The sequence below is a fragment of the Eptesicus fuscus genome, chromosome 5 (genome assembly GCF_027574615.1).
Source record: "Eptesicus fuscus isolate TK198812 chromosome 5, DD_ASM_mEF_20220401, whole genome shotgun sequence".
Lineage (NCBI taxonomy): Eukaryota > Metazoa > Chordata > Mammalia > Chiroptera > Vespertilionidae > Eptesicus > Eptesicus fuscus.
Genome location: NC_072477.1, coordinates 30403185 through 30429007, shown reverse-complemented (window position 1 = coordinate 30429007; position 25823 = coordinate 30403185). Strand labels below are relative to the sequence as shown.

At 41.7% G+C, this 25823-nt stretch overlaps 1 protein-coding gene across 1 annotated transcript in view; it reads left to right on the top strand.

Moving 5' to 3' along the window:
* The window catches only part of SYNE2 (spectrin repeat containing nuclear envelope protein 2), a 307542-nt gene that overhangs the window by 154675 nt on the left and 127044 nt on the right, over positions 1-25823 (top strand). The window contains exons 46-54 of the mRNA XM_054715998.1: positions 2802-2957; positions 3805-4070; positions 5643-7743; positions 11133-11455; positions 13255-13399; positions 14247-14465; positions 19210-19481; positions 21617-21785; positions 25010-25165. Of these exons, the coding sequence (XP_054571973.1) occupies positions 2802-2957; positions 3805-4070; positions 5643-7743; positions 11133-11455; positions 13255-13399; positions 14247-14465; positions 19210-19481; positions 21617-21785; positions 25010-25165 (3807 nt within the window). The remainder of the gene's footprint in view (positions 1-2801; positions 2958-3804; positions 4071-5642; positions 7744-11132; positions 11456-13254; positions 13400-14246; positions 14466-19209; positions 19482-21616; positions 21786-25009; positions 25166-25823) is intronic.

Genomic DNA, 25823 nt, shown 5'->3' with positions numbered 1-25823 from the left:
ATTACTTACCTATCGCATAAATACTGACTGATAAATAGGTCACGTTCATGTAAACAGCAGAATAGCACACAAGGCTAAAATGACTGTACAAGGTTTATATATGTCAATTTAGATAAACCTCAAAACATACTTCTGAGTGGAAAATTGAATACTATAAAATGGTCCATACATGATTCCAATTTTATAAGAATTAAAAATACATAAAAACAATATTGTATAAATACTAATATATGTATTGAAAGTATAAAAACTTATGCTGCCCTGGCTGCTTTGTCTCAGTGGATAGAGCGTCGGCCTGCGGACTCAAGGGTCCCAGGTTCGATTCCGGTCAAGGGCATGTACCTTGGATGCAGGAGGCAGCTGATTGATGTTTCTCTCTCATTGATGTTTCTAACTCTCTCTCCCTCTCCCTTCCTCTCTGTAAAAAAAATCAATAAAATATATTTAAAATAAAATAAAAACTTATGCTAAGCGAAATAAGCTAGTCAGAGAGAGACAAATATCACATGATCTCATGTATATGTAGAAGCTAAGGAACAAAATAAATTGATGAATAAAATAAAACCAGGGGCATAGAAATATGGAACAGATGGACAAATCTCAGGGGGAAGAAGATGGAGGGGGTGGGAAGAGATTAACCAAAGAATTTATATGCATACCCATGGACAGACAATAGTGTGGGGAGGGGCAGGGCGCGGCGGGGAGTGGGGGAAGGGACATCTATAATACTCACAACAATAAAGATTTTTTTTAAATGTGTGGACTTTAGTGGTTAGTTCTGGGGGAGAAGAGATGAAACAAGGATGGAGATTGGGCTTTAAGTTATATTTTTAATATGGGAAATTATATCACATACATATTTGTGTTGTGGGTAATGCATATCTGTTATATTTAGTTCTTTTAAGTATGTTTGAAATAGCTTATAACTCTCAATGAAATATTTCAAGTAAACCCGCAAAATCAAAGGAGAACCTAGCCAAGGTGACTGGTATGAAAGAACCTTTCCAGGAGCCAATCACGACCTTGACTCTGTGTTCCAGCCCCTCTGGCACGAGCAAAGGAATGTTACCTTGTACATTTGAAATGGCCGTTTGAGGGGCTCTGTTGGTTTCCAAGTGGAAACATGGCTTTGGGGGTTGGTAAACAATGGTGTTTTGGGGTAATGTCGGGGTTTTCAGAATGCTCTTTCTGACCAGTGAGGACGGATTACAGATGACATGTTACAAGTGTTACTAGTTCTCATCACTCGTCCACCAGGTAAGAGAGACCAAGGGCTGTGAATTCTCAGTAGATCATTAGAAGTCAAGTTTTCTTAGAGTCTAGGGCTAGGCCTTTAGCTCTCATTCACCTGTGGAGTGTGGGGATACTCTTACTAGTAGCCATCAGGTGGGAGAGAGGCAAGCGTCTGTCCACCTCCTATACTGTGGCTCGTGGCAAAGAGCCCCATTGGCCAATGAAGCTTGGGGTGAGGCGTCTCCCCTTTCCTCCCACAGCTTCCCAGGTCTTTCCCCCTGAGATGAGCCACAATGAATTGCTGAACTGGAGGAAATTGCCAAGATCATTTCAATCATGTGAAGCCGCTTTAAAGAAGTGACTTGTGCTAAGTGGTAACTAAGTACTTCAAAACAAGTGACACTGGTCAGGGGAATTTTTTTTTTTTTTTAACCAGTTAGTATTGGTGACGCTCCAGACGGTATCTGTTTTATTTAAATAAACTTTTCATTTTAGAATAGTTTTCACATTGACAGGAAAGTTGCAAAGATAGTACAGAAAGTTCCCAGGTGTCCTTCAAAAGTTCCCTATTGTTAACATCTGACACTACTACGTAGGCAGTGTTTTTAAGACAACAAATTCAGCTTTGTTGGATAGACTTGAAACCTCAAATATTTTACTGACATGAAAGTATATAGCAGAATTAAATGGTATTTCATTTATCAAGTAACCTGAAAATAACAACTAACACCTTAGCAAAATGATGGAAATCTTTAAAATTACTGTCATATGGTGCCTACTACATGTAAGTGCTCAACAAATATTTGTTGGAAGAATGAATAAATGAATGCAGATGCCCCTCTACCCTATTGAGAATCTTAAGTTCTTAGAGATTTCAGAAAAGATTAAATTACTCCATATATATATATATATAGTATTTAATATATATATATATATACACACACACATATATACATATATGTGTGTATGTGTGTGTGTGTGTGTGTGTGTATATATATTATATATATATATACACATATGTGTGTGTGTGTGTGTATGTATCCTGTTCTGCCTTACTCGGGCTGTGAAATTCTTACTTCTGGTTGATATAAGGCATAATTAATTCATTCTTAATATCATGAAGTCTTGGTGTTTCCTCTGTTTATCCAGTTATTACTTTAAACTATCAATAGGTAACATTGAATGCCTATTATTTGCCCTGCCCTCCGCATCCTTTTGAATACTAAGTATAAACTTTGGAACTTTTTTTCCTTTTTCTATATCTGTTTTCTTTCTTTGACTATATAGATTATACCTCTGTATACAATTGAGCACTGCTAAATGCCATACTGTTTTGTCAAAAAGGTTTAATTTTTCTCGGGATACTGATATCAGCATTAAATATTGCATGGAAAAATTATCTTGGATAGTGCTCAAATATACTTTTTAAAAAAGTCTTTGAGTTAAAACAAAAAAGAATAAAAAGTCTTTGAGTTAACGGAAGAAATTGCCATGCTTTCATCAAGAAAAAGAAAAGTTATTTATTTGGAAGGTAGACTGCTCAGCAATTAATCTTTTTATGTTTTCAGAATTCAGCTGTGGAGATGCTTTTGTCAAAACAACTTTCTCTCGATGTTCAAGAAAGCATGAAAAACACTGAAGATGAGCAGAAAGTCAATGAGCTGCAAAATCAACCTTTAGAATTAGATGTCATGTTAAGAAATGAACAATTAAAAGAGATAGAGGTACGGAAACAAGAAAAACACTGACAACATGATTGCATTATTTATCCAGTGCAATACAATGTATTGTAATTACCAAAAACTTGCTTGCACGGAGTGAAAAGTCTTATTTAACCTTTGCCTGATGATCAATTTGGTAACTCTATAATTATGTACTAATCAGTAAGTTTTATAAATCTTCCCATTTAAAAAGTGGAAGAGTTTAATGAACATTAGTGTTCTTTCTGTTTCACAAAGTTCCTAAAAACTTACTTATTCAGTAACAAAATGCAGAGATTCTGACTTGTTATCATTCCTTTTCTTATTCTTATGTATTCTTCAGATTTTGACAAATTCCTTTTATTTTTCTAATTATCAACATTATGGGGTACTGCTTCTTTGTTTTTACAGCTCTGTTTACAAAGCTTTGTTTATGTATTTATGTGCTAATAGCTATATAAAATAATCTAATAGGGCAATACATAGCTATGTTTTTAAAAACGACCCCTACAATTTTAACCAAGTTTCTATAATAGAAAACATGTATCTAAGACAAGAGAAGGGAGAATGTATGTAAATAATAAAAATAAATCTTCCTTTCAACATTGCAGAACCTCTTAACACAATGGGGTGATCTAATGCTATTAAATGCCAGACCCGTGGTGAGTTTGAGTCTAGATTTTAGCTTAATTGAAGAGAAAAAGCCCTTTTAAACATCAGGACTTAACTTTCTCTGTGTCCAAATGAAACCTTTAAAACATCTTGGGATAGAGTGCGTTATTGGAAGGAAAAAGGATGGGAAAGAAAATGAATGAGTGAGTGAGCGAATAAGCGAGTGTATGCTTACTGATTTCCTTGACTTGTTGTTTAGGAATTATATGCCCAATTGGAAGCAAAGAAAGCAGCCATTGAACCCCTGGAACCAACGGACTATCCCAGCACCACAGAAACCAGTGCCTTGGCTCTCCACAGTCCAAGGAAGTCAGCGCAGCCCTGGGACAGTCTGCTCCAGGCACTTACTGCTTTGAAGAAAAACAGAGAACGCCAATGTCGTCTTCTGAAAGATTTTCAGGAACACCTTGCTGCTAGCGAATCCTCGCTGAAAGTCTTGTTGACAGAGAAGGAAAGTCTAAAAGTGTAAGTGTAAGAATTTAAGACTTGAGTTCATTTTATTCAAACACAGGCTCTATTACCCTGAACAGGCCCCCAGGTGGTTTTTGTTTGTTTGTTTTTAATTTTTTTGTTAATATATCCTCACAGGATATATTTTTTCAATTGCTTTTTTAGAGAGAGTGGAAAGGAGTGGGGAGAAAGGAGAGGGGAAAGAGAGACAACCATTGATGTGAGAGAGACACATCGATTGGTTGCCTCCCTTTCGTGCCACAGTTGGGATGCGGGATTGAACCTGCAGCCAAGGTACGTGTCCTTGACTGAGACTTGAACCCACGACCTTTGGTACATGGGCTGATGCTCCAACCACTGACCCACGCCAGTCAGGGCAGGCCCAAGGTTTTAAGACTTTATACTATAAATAATATGATTTTAATACTACGTGTGAAAATTCATTCCATATGGAAGCCATTGAAGAAAACGTTGTTGGTTTCATGCAAAACAAAAGCATATAAATTATATTAATTTTATAATTAAATTATATTAACTTTATAAGTTAATTTGTTTAACATCTAATTCCCACTGAAAATATCTGCAAAATATGTTAAAGTTCTGTGGAATTCGGTATTTTAAAAAATTTTTTAAATTGATTTTAGAGAGGAAGATAGATGGAGAGAGAGATAGAAACATCAATGATGAGAGAGAATCATTAATTGGCTGCCTCCTGCACACCCCACACTAGTGATCGAGCCAGCAAGGCATGTGCCCTGCCTGGGAATTGAACTGTGACCTCCTGGTTCATAGGTTGATGCTCAACTGCTGAGCCATGCTGGTTGGCTCAGTATTCTTTTGGTCAAGAATTTATTCTAATTTATGGGAGTGAAAATATTAATGTGTATAATTATTTCATATCAGCATAATTGGTGTAAATTATTTGGAACATATTTAATATATATGTATTGTATTGGTTTCTTTGAAAACAAAATGTATTCCTTTTGGCTTTGAAAATGATGGTAAATGGTACTAGATATAGTCTTAATGTGTAAACAATTTTTCATTATTAAAAAGAACTTTGTGCAAGGACTTTACAGAGTACTTTTACAAATACATTGTTCCCTTCACTCTTCACTCTTTTCCTGTGTTTCTACATTTTTATGATGCTCATTTTGTAAACAAGCCCTCACAAACTAATTGAAAGCCAAGATTCTGATTTTACTTTAAAGACAGAATGCTCTTATAGACAACCTAATCTTTTCTTCTATGAGTTCAAAACAGAACTAATTTCTTTAGATGACATCTAACCTCAGGTTGATTTATAAGAAATATTAACAAGCCCTGGCTGGTTTGGCTCAGTGGATAGAGCATCGGCCTGTGGACCAGAGGGTCCCGGGTTCTATTCCAGTCAGGGGCACATGCCCAGGGTTGCGGGCTCGATCCCCAGTGGGGGGCGTGCAGGATGCAGCCGATCAGTGATTCTCTCTCATCAGTGATGTTTCTATCTCTCTCTTCCTCTCCCTTCCTCTCTGAGATCAATAAAGATATATTTTTAAAAAAAAAAAAAGAAATGTTAACAAGCTCCATTTTTTTTCTTTTTTCTAGGGGATCACTGGACAGTGCAACCTATGTGGCCAAAATTCAAAAATTGCTGGCATCAATAGAAAAAGAGAAAGATTCCTTAAGCAAGTTGAAAATTGAATGGGAAAATATATCAAACTCGCTGAGTGACATGGATAAGAAGTTGTTGGAAAGCCAGGTCAGGCAACTTGAACAGGGGTGGAAACAAGCAGAACAGCTGGTCCACAGGAAGTATTCTCAGCACGTGATGGAGCAGGAGGAGCTGACGTTTCTCATGAGTGAGGTCCAAGAGCTGGGCATCTCTCTGCAGCAGCAGCACCAGCGTCTCCGGTTGAGGCTGGGCTCCCCGGAGGGACAGGAAAGGGGCACCGGCACGGTTGCCTTGGCTACTGACCTCCAGGCTGTCAAGCATAGGTTTTCTGTTTTAAAGGCGAGAGCCGAACTTCAGATGAAGAGGATTTGGGGAGAAAAAGAAAAGAAGATTTTGGAAGATGCGATAAATAATTTGCAGAAGCAATTGGAAGCATCGGAGCCATTAAACATAGAGGCGGACAGTGAGATCAAGAAGAGTGAGATAAGGAACAAGGTGAAAGAGACCATCTTATGGGTGAAGAACCAGTTAGGTGAGCTCGATGCCACCATTTCCCTCCTACCAGACGGCATCCTTTCCCAGATCCGAAAATGCAAAGTGAGGCACGACGGCATTCTGGGTCAGCAGCGGGCGCTGGAGGCGCTGGCGGAAGACGCGCAGGAGAGCATCCCCGACCTGCCCGCCTGCGAGCGCGAGGAACTGCATCACCTCCTCCAGGACTTACAAGGTCAGTGCCAAATGCTCGTTTTGAAATCCACTCAAAGATCGCAGCTGTTGGAACTTAAATTGGAAGAACGAAGCACGTTTGTTGCAGAAATAGGGAAAGTTCAGCTCTCACTCCAAGGAAATGAGACACGGATAATTCCCCAAGTGGGAACAACCTCCACCGAAGCGGAACTGCGGCATCAGCGAGGGGCGCTGACCGCGTCTCAGGAGGAATTGCAAGAAATCGCGAGTGGACTCTCGGCGCATCTTCAGGAGCTCGCGCGCCTCTGTAAGGACCTAAGTGTGTTTGAAAGACTATTTCTGGACGATCAGTTGAGAAGTCTGGAGACCAGAGCCAGCAGAACACAGAGATTCATTCAGCATAAATGCAATGAGGTAGAACACAAGATACAATTTTCCAGAGAATTCCATGAGCAGACATCTGCGCTTCAGAAGGAGCTTGATAACATACAGCACAATGAGCTGCTCCTGAGTCAAGAAGTGAATGGGGGTGCGGAGGGGGGGCTCCGTGGCCTCCAGGGGCGCCTCCGGGGTGTTCAGTCCAGCATCCGACAAGCACTGAGACTCAAAGAAGCGTTTGACTCCCTGGGACTCCACTGGGATTGCTCCCAGCTTGACATGTTACGATCCCAAGTATTTGAAAAAGAGAGAGAACTCGAAGGAAAAATTAAGCAGTTGGACACATTTATGGCAGAATGTGGCAAATATCAAGCATCGCTAAGTAAATTGAGGGCGATGGATTTGCAGATTAAGAAAAGGGCCGAAGCAGTACTAACAACCCCTCCTACTTCTCCGGAAAGCCGTCTGCTCGGTGCTCAGATGTTGAGTCAGAGAATCGAGAGAGCCATGTGCTTGTATCATGAGATCGTGAAGAAATTAAGTGAAAATAAGGCCTTTGATGACTCCTTCAAAGAGGAAGAGCTACTACAAACAAAGCTGCATGCAGAAGAAAATGATAAGTTGCGTAAGGTTCTCCAAAATATAGTACTAGAATCCCAACCAAAGGAAATGGATGAAGAGAGTTTTCAGGAGAAACTAGAAAATTCCTTCCATGCTTTGAACCAGATAAAATCTCAGTTACAGCAGCCTTTACTTATAAATTTGAAAATGGAACATATTCAAAAGGAAATGGATGATTGCGAAGCGTTTCAAGAACGAGTTCGGGCAGAAATGTGTGGCATTAAAGGTGTAACTGTTACTGAGAAGCAAAGAGAGAAAACCTCTTCTGCAGCTAGTGATGTGGAGACGAAATTACGTGACATTGAAGAGCTGCACGGTCAGCTTAATGCAAGCATTGATATGCGCACAGTAAGTCTCTTTAAAATCAGGCGGTTAATGCACCTATCTTTATTTCATGATTTGATGTTTTGCTCTAGTTGATATCTGCACTTCTCAAGAAGTTAGAAATTTTACAGGCAAATCCTCCACGGGAGAACAGCCATTTGCTAAGAGCCAGTTTGTAATCCCGACTCCTCCTACATCTAAATACAATGCCTTATCATTTGGAAAAGTCAAGTTTGACACCTTTATTTCTATATCCCTAAACAACCTCTGTTGCTCAGAACAAAGTTTTTTTGTTTGTGTTCTGGAACCGATAGGGCCGGGTGGGAGAAATATGGTGTGGAGGAAAAAAACACAAATAATAATAACATTTACTTAGAACTTGCAATGTGCTGAACATTTACCTTTAATCATCGCAGCAACTCTGTGAAGTGGCCCCTATTATTGACCCCATTTTAAAATCAGGAAACTGAACTTCAGAAACATCAAGACTTTTCTCAGGGCCTTAGAACAGAACCAGGAATCAACTTGAGATCGGTCTGGGTTTAGAGCACGAGTCATCAAGTTAAGGCTCACGTGCCAGGTCTGCCCACAGTGTCTGATTTTGTAAATCAAGTTTCTTTGGAACATAGCCCTGCCCCATTCCTTTATGGATGGTCTGTGGCTGCTTCTGTGCTACAACCAAAGGACTGAGTAGCTGTTATAGTCCAGACTAGAGGCCCGATGCACGAAATTCGTGCAAGAGTAGGCCTTCCTTCCCCCGGCTGCCGCACCAGCTTCCCTCTGGCACCCAGGACCCAGGCTTCCCTCACAGCCCCAGCTTCGTCCAGAAGGTCATCTGGTCTAATTAGCATATTATACTTTTATTATAGACTAGAGGCCCAGTGCATGAAATTTGTGCATGGAGGGGGGCGGTCCCTCAGCCTGGCCTGCACCCTCTCCAATCTGGGACCCCTCAGGGATGTCCAACTGCCTCTTGCAATCCAGGACCACTGGCTCCTAACTGCTCGCCTGCCTGCCTGCCTGATCACCCCCAACCCCTCTGCCTGCCTGCCTGATCACTCCTAACCACCCCTACCGGCCTGATCGTCCCTAACTGCTCCCCTGCTGGCCTGATCGTCCCTAACCGCCTCTGCCTCGCCCTGCACCTGGGACCCAGGATTCCCTCCTCTGGCTGGTCGCATGCACCTGGGCTTCCCTCCCTCTGGCTGGCCGCAGGCACCCAGGACCCAGGCCGGCTTCGCCCAGGCTGGCCACAGCCGCAGGGGACCGTGGGCAGGTGGCTTCGCCCAGGCTGAAGCCGCAGGTGCCTGGGATTGTGGGGCAGGTGGCTTGTCCTTCTCCTGGGCCACAGGTGCAGGCACAGCCGCTGGTGCCCGGGACCACGGGGCGGGCGACTTGTCTCTCTCCTGGGCTGCAGCCTGGCTGGTCCCCATTCCTCTCTTGAGCTCATTTGTGCCTGGCTGGTCCCCATTCCTTTCTCCCCAGTGTTGAGTGACTGAGCAGTACAGCGTGATGGCATGAGGGTGTGACGACGTGAGGGTGTGATGACCATTTGCATATTAGCTCTTTATTATATAGGACTAGAGGCCCGATGCACAAAGATTCGTGCAAGAATGGGCCTTCCTTCCCCTGGCTGCCAGCACCACCTTCGCTCTGGCCGGAACCGCCTTTTCGCTCTGGCCCAGAGCCGCCTTTCCACTCCAGCCCGGAGCCGCCTTTCCGCCTTCCCACGCTGCCCAGAGGCCAGGAGTGGCTGGGGTGGTGCAGAACGCCCCTGGCTGCTCGGCACCTGTGTATGCAAATTAACCCACCATCTTTGTTGGGTTAATTTGCATACTTACTCCTGATTGGCTGGTGGGCATCACGAAGGTATGGTCAATTTGCATCTTACTCTTTTATTAGTGTAGATGGCTGGCAAAGCCTCATATATTTAGTCCGACCCTTTGCACGAAAAGTTTGCTGACCTCTGTTGCAGAGTGACTCCAGCATACCCCCTCTTTTCCTGCATTAATAGCGTAGATGGCTTAGGCATCATTGGAACACACTGTGCTTAATATAATACCTTTTACTGTGTTTTCAGAATTATCACATTACATTTATAGAATATGGAACTTAACTCCTTTTTTTAATTCACATAGTTATTAGGTAATATATTGTCACTACTTTGATAAGTATAAGTTCTTTAGAAATGAAAAGTCATATTATGAACCCAAATATGTCCTTTAAATTGGTACTTAACAAATGTAGAGCAAATTGAGAGTACTTTCCTACTTAATGTTTTTATTGATGTATAATTGACATGTATTAGTTTTGTGTGTACAGCATATTCTGTATTTGTACATATTGTTAACAGTAAGTCTAGTTAACAGCTACCACCACAGTTACATTTTTTTCTTGTGATGAGAATTTATAAGATCTACTCTCTTAGCAATTTCAAATATGCAGCACAGTATTGGTAACTAGAGTGACTATGCTATACATTACATCCCACGACTTATTTTGTAACTGGAAGTTTATAGCTTTTGACCCCTGCTTCACTCATTTCAACCCGAACGCCTCTGACAACCACAAGTCTGTTCTCTGAATCCTTCTCCACTTGATTTAATACATTTTCCAGAAACAAGGTACATGAATCCCCCAAATCATAAGATTAGTGCTGGACTGGAAGGGACCTTTAAAGTTATTTATTTCAACTATTTGTTATTTCAATGAGAAGACACTAACTGAGATTCTCAAAACTAAAGTTGGTGGCATAACTATTAATTTAAAAACACAAGAGGTCTGGAGTTCTTTGTTTACTTTCTTTTCATCTTTTTTTTCACAAGTATTGATTAAGGTTCTATACATTAAGTATGTTCCATTATTTAATTCATGTCTAATATAAGAGCAGGAACATATACTATTAGACATGATTCATGAGGCTTATTTTTGAATTTGGATTCGGTTTCCTTAGCAAATCTGGAAACACTTTTTTTTATGTAAACACTAGAGGCCCGATGCACAAAATTTGTGCACTGGGGGGAGGTGGGGGCATTCCTCAGCCCAGCCTGCACCCTCTCGCAGTCCAGGAGCTCTCAGGGGATGTCTGACTGCCGCAGAGGCAGGCTTCTGGCTGAGCGGCACTCCCCCTGTGAGAGCCCACTGACCACCAGGGGACAGCTCCTGTGTTGAGCATCTGTCCCCTGGTGGTCAGCGTTCATCATAGTGGCCAGTTGTTCCACCGTTCAGCCAATTTGCATATTAGCCTTTTATTATATAGGATTTTTAAATACTTGTCAAACTAAAAGTATGAGATGCTAACTCTTATAAGACCTAAGGTTATATATTATGAATGCACCACAAAAAGTCAAGAATGACAAAAGTCCCAGATATCTTGACAGTTTTGTCATAGCATTTAATCTCCTTTTCACCAGAATGTCTTGAATGATGCTCATGAAAACATGACCCGCTACAATGAGGCAGTTTCCAGGGCAATGGGGGTCGTTGCTGCCCTTGAAGCCATTGTTGCAACCCATAGAGTAGACCTGGATCATCCAGAAGAATCACTGGAGTTGCCTCGTGGGAAACAGGAGGAATTGGAATCCACAATAACAGACATCCAGAGCCTCAGTGAGAAACTGGGGGCCATCTCCAGCCCTGACGCCCAAGTACAACTTCAGTGCACTTTGCAGGAACTGGTTTCTAAGAACTCAGCCCTGAGGGAGGCAGTCAAAGTAAAGGAAGCGGAAATAGAAAGGTGGGTACTTCTTTGCAATGCTTTTAAGAACATAAAGTATAGATTTCTTTACAATTAGCATGTACACAGAAATAATTTGGAAAATATGGAAAAGTTAAAAAAATACTATCTAAAGAAAACCAAATATTTTACTGTATTTTATATTTGATATTGAGTACATACAACGGAATGTTTATAAAAGTGCATATGGTGTAAAGAAGAATGATAAAGCAAACAGCCTTGTACCCAGAGGTTCAAAGGTAATCATCATGACTTTTTAATTCTCTTGCGTGCTCCTTCCCGCTCCTCTCAGAAGTAACACAAGTAATCTTTATCCTAAATAGTTTGTCATTTCTTTGCCCTTTAAAATGTTTTTACTATGTGTTTGTGTTCCGTTTTCATGCATGTGTATTCTTCTGTGACTTCAAAATCATCATTATGATCCTGAAGTTTATTCATGTTCTTGTCTGTAGTAAAATTCGGTCACCCAGCTGTGATAAGCATTTGGGTTGTTTCTAGCGTTTGCATTCACAAAAGTTCTACCAGGAACATTTTTAAATGCAAGATCTCCCTGTGGGTTGTGGTTGCCGGGTCACACACCTTACATTTTCATTCCATATGATTTAATTCATTTTTTTTTTTTTTTAGTTTATCGAATAGCATATCTGTGTTACAATTGTCCTATTTCCTTGCCAACACTTGAGGTTGTGGGATTTAAATTTTGCCATTCTGATGGGTGAGAAGTGATATTTTATTGTGGTTTTAGTTTGCATCTCTATTATTGCTAATGAATTTGAGCCTCTTTTTTAAAAAAAATATTTCTTGGTTACTTATGTTTCCTCTTCTGAGAAATACTTATTCAAGATTTTACTCAATTTTTATAAGGTTGTCCATCTTTTTCTTATTGATTTGTAGGGATTTATTCTATAGTTTGGAGGTTGGGCTTTTGTGGTTGTATGTGTTACCAATGTCTTTATAGGCTTTATCCTCTGTCCCCAGCATTCCAGGAGGAGGTCAATAAAACTAAACTGCAGCAAATACCCTCCAAGTGAAAACAGCCCTACAGCTTAGCTTATTTCTCTAAGCTTTTACTTGGTGCGGAGCCTCTAAATATTTCTTAATTCCTTGCCAGTTTATTATTGTGTTTTAAGAATTTAAAAAATACTTGATACTTGAATTTTTAATTGTCTTCTGTGGGGAATGTAGGCTGTATCTATTTTGTATACATAATTTTATTCACAGTGTTTTTTAATATATCACAGCATTATGCTGTATAAAAAATATGCTGCCTTTTACTTTATAACATGAGCTCTTTTTCTTATTGTAACAAAAGCTCTATAAAAGTAATTAGAATTTCTATATAATATTTTATAAAATAGATTGTTGTAATTTACTCAGCTTTATCTTTTGTTACACATAGAGTGTGTTTCAATTTTGCCATTTTAGTTAATAGTCTAATAAGTAAAAATATTTTACTGTGCAAAAAGTTCAGGATAAATTTCTTAATACTATACTGTATTGGGATTAATTCCTTAAAATAAATTGCAAAAGTAAAATTAATGATCAAAAGATATGAACATTTTTCCAACTTAGGTGTTTTGAGATCAGCTTTACCTGCCTGTTAAAGTTTCCAGTTTTAAAAGTCTTATGCAGCTCCCTGTGAGGAGAAGGTAGTCGATGAAAATCTGTTGAAATCTCCTGAATAACAAAAAAGAGAATTACATTCTGTTTTTTTATTACGTGTTCAAATTTACCCTGGGATGTTCAGAATATATGGCACTAGATAAAATGTAATATCACTTTGCCCCCTAACCCACTAGGTGTCTCGAGAATTACAAATGCTACGGGAACCTTAAAGAGAAGATCGGCACTGACCTCAGCCGAACGGAAGCAGTTCTTGCGCAGTCCATGGCCCCGCTGCCAGTGTCCTATAAAGAAGCTTTAGAACGCTTGGAACAGAGCAAGGTAACAGGTTTGCAAATCTCCAGGAAGACGGGGCGCAATAGAGTGGCAGAAAGCTGGTGGGGGCAGCAGGGAACGTGGCTCTGTTACGCCCCACAGCAAGCTTCAGCCTGACTTGTACCAAACTCAAGAAAATTCTTCCAACCAAAAGCCAAGGGGGAAAATGAAGCAACGGTTCTGAGACTTAATCCGTAGTTGGGCTCACAGGACAGTCCTCTCCTGAGTGGCATACTGTCCTTATTGCTCACTTTTTCTAAAGCTTGACCCTTCGTATTATTTTGTAGGACCTTGCTGGATGGATGACATAGAATTTAATGCAGTTGTCATAAGTGCTAACTTCCGGTTACTTCTTATATGCTATCCTCAGCAGTTTTAGTTTTTGCTTACTGTCATCTGTTAGAGTCTATGGTATTATGTTATTAGGATTTGGTTGAGAACATTCTGAATAGTCTGTGCTTACTATCCATCCCAAAACAAAACAAAAAACCGAACTGAAGTCTTGGTGGTTGATGCAGTGTATTGTGCAAATTAACTTCCTAGTAAAATATGAGACTGACAGTATAATAACAGAGGGAACTTTTAAGATTTTTAACCTTTAAAAGCATATCTTACTTGGAAAAATTGGCTTATGGGTCATTGTTTGTCCCCATAGTTTCAAATTCACGCGCAATACAGTAATACATAGGTAATTCTCATCTGTCTCAAATGGGCTTTCAAAAGGACTAAAAAATTGATCACAAAATACTTGTGGATGATGTAAAATCATTTCCTATTCAAGATTTTTAAAAGTTTGTGACGTTCAGAAAGATCAGTAGACATTATATTCTTCTTACCCCTTTTCTTTCCCAAGGCCTTGGTGTCAAATCTCATATCAATTAAAGAAGAGTTTATGAAACTACGACAGGTGCTCAGACACCTGAGACCCACATTCACAGATAATGACGGCATAGGTTTGCTCAGAATCGTGTTGGCTCTGTGGGAGAAATGGCTGAGTTTGCTGGAAGTTGCTAAAGAATGGGAGATGTGGTGTGAAGAACTGAAGCAGGAGTGGAAATTTGTCAATGAAGAAGTGAGTGCTTCATTTTCTCTTTTTGTTAATCCTTACCCGAGACATTTGTTTTCATTGATTTGTGAGAGAGACACATCGATTGGTTGCCTCCGCATGTGCCCCGACCTGCAACCAAGGTATGTGCACTACCAGGAATGGAACCCGAGACCCTTTGGTTTGTGGCTAAGGCTCTAACCACTGAGCATTGCTGGCCAGGGTAATGCTTCATTTTCAATAGTCAAACCATACAGTTTTCCTTACAAGCATCTTTAAATTGTTTTATTATTTTCATTTTGTTTTTATATGCAACAGGTCCTCAACCTCTGTCATTTGTTTTTATCACATATGTCTAACACATAAATGTTTATAGAGGTCAGATCCTACTAAAATAATCTCCAAGAAATGATTCAAAATTTTTTTATAATAGTGGAATATATTTGGTATCAGACGGTTATTAGAAATAAGTGACTACTTGTTCATTCGAGCTTTAAGATCTTTATTGTGAAGATGAATTAAGCCCTCTTAAAAATAACTGTCTCAACCTGGCACTAAAGGTTAGAGTTAGGTATTATTCATAATAACCAACTACTTTGGAAATTAACTACAATTGTTGACTAAGGAAATGAACTATTGTTGTAAAGTATGGGCCTAAAAATGTCTGATATTCTTTCTGAAAACCATCTCAAAGAAACTTCCTTAATCTCTGTCAGTCACACATGTTAATTTAACTATGGTTCAGGACTTACACATTACATATATTTAGAAAGAAAATTTAAAATAGTATAACATTATCTTAGGGTACTCATTAATTCTTTAATTTTTCCAAAGGACCAGGTGTAAATGAGGTACAAATCAGAACGTTAAATGAAAGTTCTTCTCTCTTATTCATGTCAAAATTCCTGCTGAATTTACTTAAGAGAGAAATATACTAATCAGTACTTCATTAGAAGTAGAATACATGCTTTGGGATTTAAATGTTTAGTACTATCATATTTTCTTGCTTAAAACTTGATATTCTTGAAGATGAATATCATTTTGGTGGTGCTGGTGGGGTTTAATGAGTAAATACATTATAAAGTATGCTTCTAGCAGAAAAGCTAGCCTCATTCTTTCTCATTCATAATGACACTGTTTATTGAATTACTACAGTAGGCTGTGTGCAATGCTGAGAAGGCAGTTCACACATGATGTCACTGAATCCTTGCATTGCACTCAGGACTGATTCCCATTTTATTGATAGAGAAACTGAGGCACTGAGAGATTTAAGTTGTCACAAGACCTTCCAGTGATTGAGCTATAAGCTCCCGTGGGCTGGGACCACATCTGTTTTGCTCACCATTGTGACTTTAGTATCCAACCACGGCTTTGCACGTAGTGGGCTTAGTAAATATTTCCTGAGTGACATCTCTTATTTAAACCCCAGTCTAAGGCTTTTTATTTTATTACATTGCCTCGCTACTGCTATATACCTATTTGCAATTATACTTTATTAATTCAGACCACATTCACTTAGCACTTTGTAATTATTCATAAAGCATTTTACAATATCTGCTAACAAAATGTGTTTTTCAAAGAGTAGCAAAAACGAAATATGTCCTCATGTAATAACAGTAACGACTAACACTTAATGGGTGTTTATTGAACATGTGTCATACATAGTTCTGTGCTCTTTACATGTATTATCGTTTGTCCTCACAAGAATTCTAAAAGGTAGATATTTTTATAATCTTCATTCCATAGATGTGAAAAGTAAGACAGTGAGATTGAGTAACTTGCCTAAAATCATAAGTGAGTGGTAGCAGTGGATTCAAACTTACACTCTGGAGTTGAATGGCCAAAGTATCAACTTAAATGATGTTTACCCATACCGAATTGATGCAAGATTTTAAAATAGCTTTTATCCATTCAATAAAAACTAGGTCATCTAAAGGCCTATACGTGCAAGATCCTGTTAGCATGGTTGTAAATCTCTATGTGATGAAATGAATTTCTGTTTTTAAAATGTTAGTAGTTATACAGTAATTCAGTATCTTTAGGGAAGAAAGGTTTTGCATACGTAGATTTTTTTAAAACAAGCTCTGTTTACATTTACAAATTAAAAATCAATTTAAATTTTTATGAACTTCTTACCTCTGTTTTCATTTGCTTGATTTAATTACTCACTTCTGGTTATTCAGAATCATTATTTTTTGCTTGGCTGAACACAGCGTGCTAGAGTAAAGTCGTATCCTCAAAGCTAATGGGAGGAATAAAGCTGGCTTCTTGCCCTTGTACCAAAAGTCCAGAAGGCCTTTCTGTACCGGTTTCTATTTCTGCTGGTTGCAGGATGTTCAGTCTCCGTCACTGTGTTTTCTTACGGTTTCTTCTCCCTTTCTAGACTCTACTTTATAATTGACTCTGAGCCTAAACATTTTATAATCAATTTTGTTAGAATTTTGTGTCTAAGGAAAATCATTCAGGGGCTGCAGAGCCTCTTGTATGTGGAAGAGTGGATGCATAATCTTTGTGGCAACTATTTCCCTGACTTGGGCTGTATTCACCCTTTTTGGTATAAAGGTTGTTGAATTTTGGCAAGTACATACAGTTATAGGAGCACCAACAAAATCCAGATTTAGAATGTTTATCGCCCCAGAAAGTTCCTGTGTGCCCCTTCGTAGGCATCTCCTTCCACCACCTCCAGCCCGTGGCAACCTTTAATCTGTTTTTGCATTTCCGGAATGTCATAGAAATGGACTCGGATAATTTGTGGTCTTTCGAGTCGGGCTTCTTTTCACTAAGCGTGATGCATGTGAGATTCATTCTTGTTACCGCTGGTATCAGTAGTTCATTTCTTTTTTTTATTCCTGAGTAATATTCTACTGGGCACATGTACGGCCGTTTGTTTATCCATTCATAGGTTGGAGAATTGCCTGGCTTTTGAGTAAAATTATCATCCTAATAAAAGTTATTCCTCCCTCCTTAATCACTTACCAACGCACGGCAGACAGCAGGGACTAGGAGAACGGAAACAGGGCAGGTCAGAGCCTCGGCTTGCTTCTTACTCTTGTTGGGTCCTGGGTGCTGCAGGTGCCCATGTGTCATTCTCACTGGGCACAGAAGCACCCAGAGATGCTCCGTTAAGTCCTGGTTCACAGACACAGTTCTTCCAACCCGGATGCATGTTGGAAACCCTAGATGTACAGTTACCTCTGTCAGGAGAGCAGCTCCTTTCTTTGCATGCCGGTCCTTTGTCAGGGGGGCTGCAAAACAACCCCGTGGGACCTTTATCTCAATCCCCGGCGGGAATGACAGCTGCCTGCACGAGAGCCAGGACTCCTGATACAACTGGATTTAGGTTTGAGGGGACGGGAAGCACACGTACCATAACGGGGTCTCAGCGAGGGGCCAGTCTACACCTGCACCCATGCATTCTAGCGATTGGGACTCAAGTGGGCTATATGGCTCAAATGGTAGGGCAGCCCATTCCACGGTCCAGCCCTGGAGCAGTGCCTTCTTTTCTCCAGAGCCCCCTCGACATTGGCAGCCATCTGATGGAGGCATCTGAGCAAAGCCAAGTGCGGCATATACTGCCTCCAGAATCCTACAGACTCTCCCAGCATGGTGCTCTGAACAACTTGATCCTTACCTGAGAGGTTCGGCCATGCCCCAGACCATTGGGCCCCTGGGAACTTAATGCTAGAATTCCTAAATTTTCTTCCATAGGTTTTACTGTCTACCCCAGAGCACCCAGGTCCTCGTTCATCATTTGAGTTAGCACACTATCATACATGTAGTTGACCAGTACGATGCTCAGTAATGTCAAGATTGCAAGATGCCTGACTGGGCTGGAGCATTGAGGAGAGTCCGCGACGCTAGGGCAGACATGATGAAAGAGCAGAGCCAGGGGGTTTGAGGAGAGATGCAGAAGCAGATCTGATTGTCGGTATCTTCATTCTGAGTTCAGGGCTGATAGAACTTCAGTTTCCACGTATGTGATGGATGAGGTCATGCCTTTCTGGGTTCCGCACATCGCTGTCGGAAAATACATGATTAGGTCAGCATTTTGGGCTGTTTTTCCTGTGGGGTAGGTGTCAGGGTAATGAGGACATAGTGGACTTACTTTTTAAAAATATATGTTTTATTGATTTCAGAGAGGAAAAGAGAGGGAGAGAGATAGAAACATCAACGATGAGAGAGAATCATTGATTGGCTGCCTCCTGCACACCCCACCCTGGGGATCGAGCCTGGAACCTGGGCATATGCCCTGACCAGGAATCGAACCGTGACCTCCTGGTTCATAGGTTGACGCTCAGACACTGAGCCACACTATACTTTTCTGAGCATAGAGGGATCGGGTGTGAAAGAAGAGAGAACCATAGAGAAGGTACCCAGTCGTTGCCCAGCCTCAGACTTAGTGAGTGCAGTTCGGTGGAGCTCATTCTAACCACCTGATGGGCGTCTAAGGAGAAACCATGGCTTTATGCAACTGAAACCTGAAGGAGAAATTATTTATGAGAATACTCAGCAGCGTTTCCTTCAGCTCTTAACAGCAGCACTTCACTTTAGTCGCACATCTTCAGGATCAGTAGCTGGGCACTGTGGGATTCTGGTAGTGCAGGTGTAATATTCCCCTGTAAACAGACAAATGTTACTTTGAGGTAGGATACGGCCTTAGGAGCCCTCTGGGAACCAGCGCACAGACGTCTATGTTTGTTTGTTTCCAGTCCTGCAGTGGTAAGACTATATTTTACTAACTTTAGCCCTCTCTTTCTGTTTGTTGAATTAGGTTGAACGAGAGGCAATCATTTTAGATAATCTTCAAGAAGAACTCCCTGAAATTTCCAAAACGAAAGAGGCAGCCTCCACGGCGGAACTCTCTGAGCTGCGGGAGTGTCTGCACCAATACGAGGAGACGGCAGAGAAGCAGCAGCTGCTGCTGCTGCTGCTCCTCCAGCGCTGCCGGAGCGCCCAGCGCGCCCCGGCCTCCCGGAGCTCTGGCGCCTCGGAGCCTGCCCCCGCTGTCCGGGAGATTACGGCCATGCAGGAGCGATGCAATAAGTGAGAGCTTATGAACCACTGTTACGGAGACATGTTTGACAGCTCAGGTTTAAAATTCAGAAAATACGTTAAAAAATACAAACTACAAGAGGCCCGGTGGGGTCCCTCGGCCTAACCTGTGCCTGCTCACAATCCGGGACCCCTCGGGGGATGTCAGACTGCTGGTTTCAGCCCGATCCCTCCACAGGCCTCTAGTCTATACTAATAAAAGGGTAATATGCTAATTAGACTGGAGACCTTCCGGACAAAGCCATGGTGGCGGGGCCAAGGCAGAGGCAGTTAGGGGTGATCAGGCCAGGGGAGGCAGTTGGGGGTGAGCAGGTTGACAGGGGGGCCAGTTGGGGGCGATCAGGCCAGCAGGGAGGGGGCAGTTGGGGGCGATCAGGCCATTGGGGGGCAAGCAGACCAGCGGGAGGGGCAGTAGGTGGCAAACAGGCTGGCAGGCAGAGTGGTTAGGGGCGATCAGGCAGGCAGGCAGGTGAGTGGTTAGGAGCCAGGGGTCCCAGATTGGAGAGGATGCAGGCCGGGCTGAGGGACTCCCCACCCCCTGTGCATGAATTTTGTGCACCAGGCCACTAGTATGCATATAAGATCTTTGGTTAATCACTTCCCACCCTCCCCTCTACCCCCTTCCCTTTGAGATTCATCAGTCTGTTCCATGATTCCATGCCTGTGCATTGAACATCTGCCCCCTGGTGGTCAGTGCACGTCATAGCGACTGGTCTAACAGTTGCTTAGGCTTTTATACATATAGATAGATTATAGGATAATGACAAGTGATATGACAGAATTGAGTCAACACAGATAAGTATAGGAAGGGATAGAAAAGGTTACAACGATAAAATAAGCACATGTTCTTCATCTTGGTATTACTGAGGTCAAATACACTTTGTTTTATTTTTCTGTTTGCTGTTTTTCTAAGTTAGTAGTACATATATTTATTATAGAAAGATTAGAGAATGTGGGGCATTATAAAGATTAATATAAACCTCACCTTTAATTTTACCACTCAGCAACAACCACTGCCAATCACTTCTTTCTTGTCATTTTTTTCAAACTATGATTATGCTTTCAAACAAATTGCAAACATATTACTATACTGTTTTATATTCTGCAGAATCATTTATCAGCATACCATGTTTATTTGAGTATGCCATTAATACTGTCTAAAACATAGCTCTAAAATCTTTCATCATGTGGTTATGCCATAATTTATTTAACAAGCCCCCTAATATAGAAACTTTAAATTGTATGCAATTTATTTTACTTTTATAAAACCGCTGCGGTGAATATTTTTATGCCACAATCTCTGTCTGCATCTGTAATGAATTCATTAAGAAAGATGCTGAGAAGCAGAGTCAGTGAGTGAGAGGATACAGTACATTTACAGCTGGAGACACCTGCCAAATAGCTCTCAGGAAAGATTTTACCCTCCTAAACGCCTCTTCTGCAATTCTGGTTACATTCACAGCAAGTGGGGCAGCTGAGATAAAAAGGCTAGTGGGGTTGTCTGTCCCCCAGAACCTACCCATGTCTCCATTCTCACCTCTAAGTCATGTTCGGGTGAACCGAAAGATTACATGGAGAAAAACAGGCTAGCGATGGCAAGTGTTATATCAAGTTGAAAAGAGGGTATTTTGGGATTAAAGTTTTTGGAGAGGGTTTTGATTGATAGAATTTGATATATGTTTGTATATATCTACCTAATAAAAGAGTAACATGCTAATTGACCGTACCTTCGCGATGCCCACCAGCCAGTCAGGAGTGAGTACACAAATTAACCCAACAAAGATGGCTGGTTAATTTGCATACGCAGGCGCCGAGTGGCTGGGGGCAGGGTGGGACACAGGTGTTCCGCACCACCCCAGCCGCTCCGGGCCTCTGGGCAGTGTGGGAAGGCAGAAAGGCTGCTCCGGCCAGAGCAAAGGCGGTGCCGGCAGCCAGGGGAAGGAAGGCCCATTCTTGCACGAATCTTCGTGCATCGGGCCTCTAGTAGTATATAAATCATGGAAACTAGCACTTTTCTCTCAAAAATATTTTGTGAGCTATGCAGATATCGTGTTAATTGTTGAAATAACACTATTTCACAGATGAACAGGATAGAGGTACAATTTTATTTTGATGCTATATTTTAGGCTTTTTCAGAAAGCTCAAAAGAATAAGGAATTGGTGCAGAATGAAATCCAAGAGAGACATTCCTTCACAGAAGAATTAATTACGTTGAAGAATTTATTTCAACAGACCACATCTTCTCTGCAAAATATGGGATTACAAGACCACCCAGAAAGGGCAGAGCAGTTTGAGGTAAGTCAGGAATGAACTTGTAAATGTGATGGATACAGGTTTGCAGTCTTGAATCCAGAGTTCTTGGGACAGAGGTAACTCAGTGACTAGAGTGGAGGAAGAGTCCAGGAGAGAGGAAAACACATGCAAAGGCCCTGTGGCACGGTGTGGGCAGAGCCACAGAAGATCAGTGTGCTTGGAGAGCAGAGGGTTAAGACCAGGTTGGGAAGTAGGCCAGTTTGGACCAAGTAGCCCTTTTTCAACCATTTTTTAAGTGTGTTTGATGAACAAGGACCTCTGACCATTCCTGAGTAGCATGTTAGACAACTCTCATTTGTAGGATGTAATATCTTACCTCTGATAGGGTGGAACTGTTTTTATTTACAACGCTTCTGACAGTAAATGTGTGGTTCCCCGGCCCCCCTCCACCCCAACCTATTCTGCAACTCCCTGTACACCGACTGGGTGTCCTAATATTCACTTCAGTTCTAACGCTAACTACCAGGAGTTAGCACAGGTTAAGGGCTCAGTCCCACAAGACTGCCCCCACTTCACACACTGAACAGCAAGTCCTAGGCCTCTGGTACTTCTGACTGGCAGGCTATATATCCCCTCCTCAGGTTCAATAATTTGTTAGAATGTCTCACAGAAGTCAGGGAAACATTGCCCTAGCCGGTTTGGCTCAGTGGATAGAGTATTGACCTGCAGACTTTAAGGTCCCGGGTTCGATTCCGGTCAAGGGCACATGCCCAGGTTGCGGGTTTGATCCCCAGTAGGGGGCGTGCCAGGAGGCAGCCGATCAATGATTCTCTCATCATTGATGTTTCTATCTCTCTATCCCTCTCCTTTCCTCTCTGAAATCAATAAAAATATATTTAAAAAAAAAACAAAGAAGTCAGAGAAACACTTTACTTACTATTACCGATTTATTGTGAAAGATGCAACTCAGGAACAGCCGAAGGGAAGAGATGCAGAGGGCAAGGTATGGGAGAAGGGGTATGGAGCCTCCATGCCCTCACTGCCTGTGCCACTGTCCTAGCACCTCGATGTGTTCATCAGCTCCAATGGTCGTTTAGGGGTTTGTATGGAGGGTCCATTACGTAGGCATGATTGGTTAAATCATTGCTGGTTGGTGATTAACTCAACCCCTGGCCCCTCTCCTTTCCCAGTGGATGGGAAGTGAAGCAGACATTTCATTCTAACTGTTACCAACGACATGGGTTCATTCTCCTGCCTGCACCAAAGCCCAACCAAATGCCAACAGGAGCTTGTAGCAAAGAAAGTAAAGGTTCATTAGTTAAGGAAATGAAGCCAAACCCGGGGTCACAGGTGAGCATTGCGCTAAGCCTGGCTCCCTGAAGGCTTCCAGGGATGGGTTGTATAGGGAAGATCATTAATCATGGTGGTTAAGGGAGCTGGGGTCCTGTTTAGGTCCTGGTCTTGTTGATAGGTCAGCACTAGGGTAGGGAGTAGTTGATCGTTTGCATCGGTCCTGACATTAGCCATGGCATTGCTCTGTCTGGTTTTGCAAGGGGATGGTTGGGGGCGTCGTTCCGCTTTTCTGGGTCTAGAGCTGAAACCCAACTGAGGCCTAGCTGCTGTCTCTAGTTTGACTGAAACTCTGTCTCTGTGGTCAACAGACCCAGGCCTTTGTCCCTAAGATTATTTGATGCCCACCAGAACCTCAGTGTCCCGAGGGCTTAACGATTAAGGCGTAAAGGAGAGGGGGGCCTGGGTGAGCCAGGGTGCTTCTAGGCTGAGCAAGGCCAGTTCGAACCGGAAGGGAAGAAGGAGAAGCCGTCAGATTAAAGAAATGAGGTTTCTGTGGGGTTACAAGTGTTGGTTCCTCTGGCAACCAGCCCCCATCACGTAGCTACTAGTATCTTGGGGCACCAAAGGAGTCATCTCATTTGCATAAACTCAGGTTTGGGTTGAATCATAAATAACAAAAGATGCTCGTCTCACCACATTTAGGAAATTTGAAGAGTTTTAGAAGCCTTGCCAGAAACCAGGGATGAAAACCAAATGTATATATGGCAACACAGTATCCCAGGAGCTGTGCACACACCTCGGAGTCATTTAGGAACGCATTTTTTTTTTCTCCAGGGTGACCTCTTATTCCGGTCCAGTGATAACAGGCAAAAATGACATTCGGGAGTTTATTCAAAAGTCGCACACTGTTGTTAATCGGAGTTGGTTATCGGTGTTGTAAAGGGAGACTTTCTCTCACCGAGGTAGTCTTCGCGGGGCAGCCATCCCCGGGCAGCTCTGAATGAAGACCTGTGCTACTAGGCCCAGATAAAACAGGGGGGCACTGTACCTCAAACCCCGCCTTTGCCTGCCTGGCATTGTCCTTTCGCCTTCCCTCTCTAGACGTGTCCTCCGCTGAGGGTTGAGAAAAGGAAAACAGTGACGCATCGTGGAGTCATTCAAAATCGGACTCATTCTTCCGTGCAGCGACTCAGTCCATTAGCACAAATAATGCTGCTAAACAGCTCCTCTCAAAACAAAGCAAACCCCAAAAGAGCCGCAGCGGAGTCAGAGAGTATTTTTCCACTTGATCTTTGGGAAACTTTCCCAAACAAATGAGCTTCTCCTTTATAATTAGTGCAGGAGAACGTAGATCAGATTTTGTTTCTAGGCCACAACCAATGGACCGTTTGTTCAGGTTTCTTTTATCTCCTGAAACCCACATTCTTTGGGTGGAACTGGAACCCTCCTCTTTGAAAGAAATGGAGCTCCACGGGGCTGTCCCATTACATGAAAGCAGACACTTCTGCTTCAAGCCCAAGGGCTTTTAGTGGCCTTGAGTCATTGTGATGATAATGTAGGAAGAAGCAGAAATGGCAACAAGCTAATAACAAAACAACCAAAAAAAAAAAGAGAGAGAGAGAAACTTCTTTGAAACTTTTTGCTACTTGCAGCTTTTTAAGATCAAGGCTGCCACTGCGATCCAGCTAACTCCTAGAGGTACTTGAGAAGCAGGAGATGTTGTAATGTCTCCTCGGGACAATGGTTTGACACTGTGAAGAGATATCCAGTTTAATTCTTACAAATTAGAAAGCATCATCTGACCAGAAGGAGTATCTCCCAGGCGTAATCAGCTTGTATCAATAGTGAGGTTTTGTCATGCAAAATGTGCTCATTGAAATCGTAAGGATGCGCTGCAAAGCTGCTTTTTATTTGTAGAGGTAAACGCTTCCCCAGTCCTGTGAGTATTGAAAACTTTCTCGTGATGTTTTTAGGAGCTCCAAAGCACCTTTAAGAAAGGGAAGCTAACCTTAGAGAATATTATGGAAAAACTCCGAATCAAGTATTCTGAAATGTACACCATAGTTCCCGCAGAGATTGACACGCAGGTGGAAGAATGCAGAAAAGCTTTGGAGGACCTAGAGGAGAAGGTAATAACGTTTGTACCAGTGTTGTTATTTATGGCGTTGAGTGAATAGAAAGAAGAAGAAATGTCACTTAATATTATATTTTCCTTTGCCTTGATTTCAGCTATACCTGTTTTTATAGAGTTTGGTTAAGTGACAATTTTGTGTACTGAATACTGAGATGAAATCGCTCTAAACAAGTGACATAAACAGAATTAGGTAATCTGTTTACGTTTAGCTGTCAAGATGCTTCGTTTTTCTTCTCTTGCATTTAAAAATAGTTATGGGTTATCTTTCACTTGCCTTTTTTTAAAAAAAACTGGACAATCAGTTTAAAATTACAGACATGAGTAATACGTTGTTTTAAAACGTATTCCCTGTACATTTTTAAATAGCAACCAAGGGCAGTAAGAATACACATTTCACAAGACACTAGGCCTAGCACTTAGCACACAGTGTCTTCCTAATGATGGTGCTCACACAGTTCTCATAAATCATACCTGGGCACATCTTTACACCTGAGAGTCCAGCTTAGAAGGAGTGGGAACTATTTCATAGTCCAAGCATAGGAATTCAGCCAGGCAGTGTTACTGAATCATAAAAAGGCAGGTCGGATCCAGCAGAACTAAATTCTGTTCTATTTGGCATCCACAGAAGGATTTTTGTATTGCTTTTTAGAGGC